This window comes from Echinops telfairi, unplaced genomic scaffold (genome assembly GCF_000313985.2).
Source record: "Echinops telfairi isolate 266 unplaced genomic scaffold, ASM31398v2 ScPeMD7_28;HRSCAF=97, whole genome shotgun sequence".
NCBI classification, from domain to species: Eukaryota; Metazoa; Chordata; class Mammalia; order Afrosoricida; family Tenrecidae; genus Echinops; species Echinops telfairi.
Window position 1 is genome coordinate 4767179 of NW_022103925.1, and position 2926 is coordinate 4770104.

At 55.4% G+C, this 2926-nt stretch overlaps 1 protein-coding gene across 1 annotated transcript in view; it reads left to right on the forward strand.

Moving 5' to 3' along the window:
• CYTL1 (cytokine like 1) overlaps positions 1 to 2926 on the forward strand; it is a 76340-nt gene that overhangs the window by 5780 nt on the left and 67634 nt on the right. Inside the window, exon 3 of the mRNA XM_045289483.1 lies at positions 88 to 216. Coding sequence (XP_045145418.1) covers positions 88 to 216 — 129 coding nt within the window. The remainder of the gene's footprint in view (positions 1 to 87; positions 217 to 2926) is intronic.

Consider the following 2926-nt stretch of genomic DNA (forward strand, 5'->3'; position numbering starts at 1 on the left):
GATGATTTGGGAAGCATGGGCCCCAGCTCCTCTCCCCCTCCTGCTCCCCTCTGATGTCTCGGAACCCTTTCCCATGGCCACCCCCAGAATTACTGCGTGCTGGCCAAGCTGAGGGACTTTGTGGCATCGGCCCAGTGTTGGAAAGTGCCCCCAGTGGACGTTTTGAAGGACAAGGTGCGGAAACTGTACATCATCATGAACTCATTCTGCCGGCAGGTAAGTGGGGACCACCAAAACCCCCTTTCTATGGGCACTTCGCTAGGCTCCCTGAGTCTGGAGGAGTGAGCAAGGAAGAGGAGGAACCATGGGGTGGTGAGGTGGCACTTGCAGTGCAAGAAGCCCACCCCCCACAGTTCTCAGCCTCATCACCAAGGCTACCCTCCACCCTCATCACCCTGGTCGCAAAGCCTGCCCTGGACCACGATCAGCACCCTGGTCACAAAGAGCACCACCATCGTGTCAAACCTACCCCCCTCCTCCTCCTCAGCACCCTGATCACAAAGGCCCTCCTCCACCGTCATGTGATCATCCTGGTCACAAAGCCCAGCCACCCTCGGGTGGTCACCCTGGTCACAGCAACCATCCTCCACATCACCACTCTTGTTACTAGGGAGGATTCAGTCGGTGGGGATCAGGACAAGGCCCTCCCTCCATAAACTGCAAACAGGATTGGGCTCACAAAACTGAGGCTCCTACCCCTCATGCGCCAAGACGAACTCTGCCAGGAGCCACGTGAGGCCGAAAAGGACTTGGGAGCATGCTGAGCCCTGCATGGAGGAGGACTTCCTGGAGGAGGAAGGCCCTCTGGTGTACAGAACAGCTCAGGCAGGAAGAAGAAACCCAGTTCCCTCCCTGGGCACTCAGACTCCTGCGCCCCCTGTGTGTCTTTGGGGAGAACTGCACTCTGCGGGGGTTCCAGGGACTGGCTTTTCATAAGCAGGCCTTTCTTCCACGGCACCTCTGGGTGGGCTTGTACCCACCCCAGCCTTTCAAGCTTTCAGCTCTGTGCGAGTGTGTGTAGATGAGAGAAACACACCCAGAGACACTCCTATGCGTATAAGAAAGAGTTTTATAAAAAAGAACAATTGCATATGGAGAACACATCCCAGTCCAGATCAAGTCCCTACGTCCGATATTATCCCGTATGTCCAACACCAGTCTGTAAAGTCCTCTTCAAACTCACGCAGCACATGCAATTACACCGAATGCGGGAAGGTCACAGGCCAGTGGGTGGAAGGTCTTGTGGATCCGATAGAGGTGGAAGCATCTCAACACTGGCAGGGATCTCCTGTGGCTCCTCCAGCTCCAGGGCTCTAGGTAGCTCCCTGTGTCTTGTCAGCAGGAAGGTCTCACAGGGACTGAACGTGGGTCCCGCCTCCAACAAGCTATTTATCTCCATAGCGCCTCCAAATGAGGTCATCAAGCTGGAACCTGATTGACAGGCCAGACTCCACCCCTTCTTAAATTGACAGATGATGTAACTGCCACAAGCTCGGAGCCCGAGCTTACAGCCATTCAAGGGCTCCCGGGAGGAAGGGAGAGGCAGATACATGCAGGAAGCCTGCCCTGGTGCACTATGGAATACAGCACTGTGGGGTTCTAGGGACATGCACAGAGCCAGCCACTCTGGTCCCTTGCTTCCAGGCTGGTGGCCTCTCTTCTCCTCTCCCTCAGGGGCTAGGGGCAAGAACTGTGGGCAAAAGCCCTGATTGTTGTTGTTGTTGTTGTTGTTGTTAGGCATCATTGAGGCCGTTCTGAACCGTAACCACCCCGTACACAACAAACAGAGCGAAACACTGGCCGGTCCTGCACCACCCTCACCATTGCTCCTGTGCCTGAGCCCATGGTCGCCACCACTGTGCCCATCCTTCTCCTTCGGGGTCTTGCTCTTGGTCATGGCTCCTCCACTTGACCAGCGAGGTGTGGCTGAGTGAGAAAGCTGAGCTGGACACACGGGTCAGCCTCGGGAAATGTTCACGGGCCCCAGAACTCGCCAGGACAGAGCTGCTCTGTCCCATAGGGTGGCTGCAAGATGGGATGGGGGTGGATTTGGTTTCAGGTTGATGTTACAATGTATCTGTGCCTGCATCAGGGCTTCTTCCACTTGTTCCCCTCATTTCCCACGACCTTGGGTTTGAGGAGGAGCCCTGGGGGGGGGGGGGGGGCGTCACAGTGGATACTCACCTGCTGAAGATTGCCAGTTCTAACCCAGTCAGCAGAGCCACATAAGAAAGGCCTGGTGATCTCCTTCAATGGAGACCAGCCTGTGGTCCTGGACTCGATTCTGTCTCATAGCAAGCCCATGGGACAGAGTAGAAACATCCCACGAGGTGCCCAGGGCTGTACATTGGCTTCTCCTGGGGACTGGACAGTGGGTTCAAGCCGCCAACCTTTACTGGTCTGCAGCTGAGCGCTTAACTACTGTGCCACCAGGGCTCAGGGCTCCCTCCATGAAGACTACCACCAAGCACAGCGTGAGGCTGCTCCGTCTTCTACCACATGAGGTTGCTGGGACTCAGGAAGAGCTCAATAGTGACAGGCTTGGCCTGGTTTGCTTTCTGGGTCTGCTGGGGGACACAGGGCGGTGATGTCATTGTGCTACAGCTTAACAAGTGATGTCATTGACTGCTTGCATAGGAAGGCAAGAGCTGATGGCCACGCTCTCTGCAAAGTTTGATGTAGCGCTGTGGCTCAGTAATCATAGTTCATTCCCTCATCCGCTCACCCACCCATCCATCTACTCCGTTATCCACCCATCTACTCCATCAGCCATCCATCCAACCACTCTCCCCCATCTATCCCTTTGTCCATCTACCCAGCCATCCATCTACTCCCTCAATGATCCATCCACCTATCTATCCACCCACCCATACATACATGCATTTGTCCATGTATCCTTCCATTCATCCACCTACCCATCCATCAC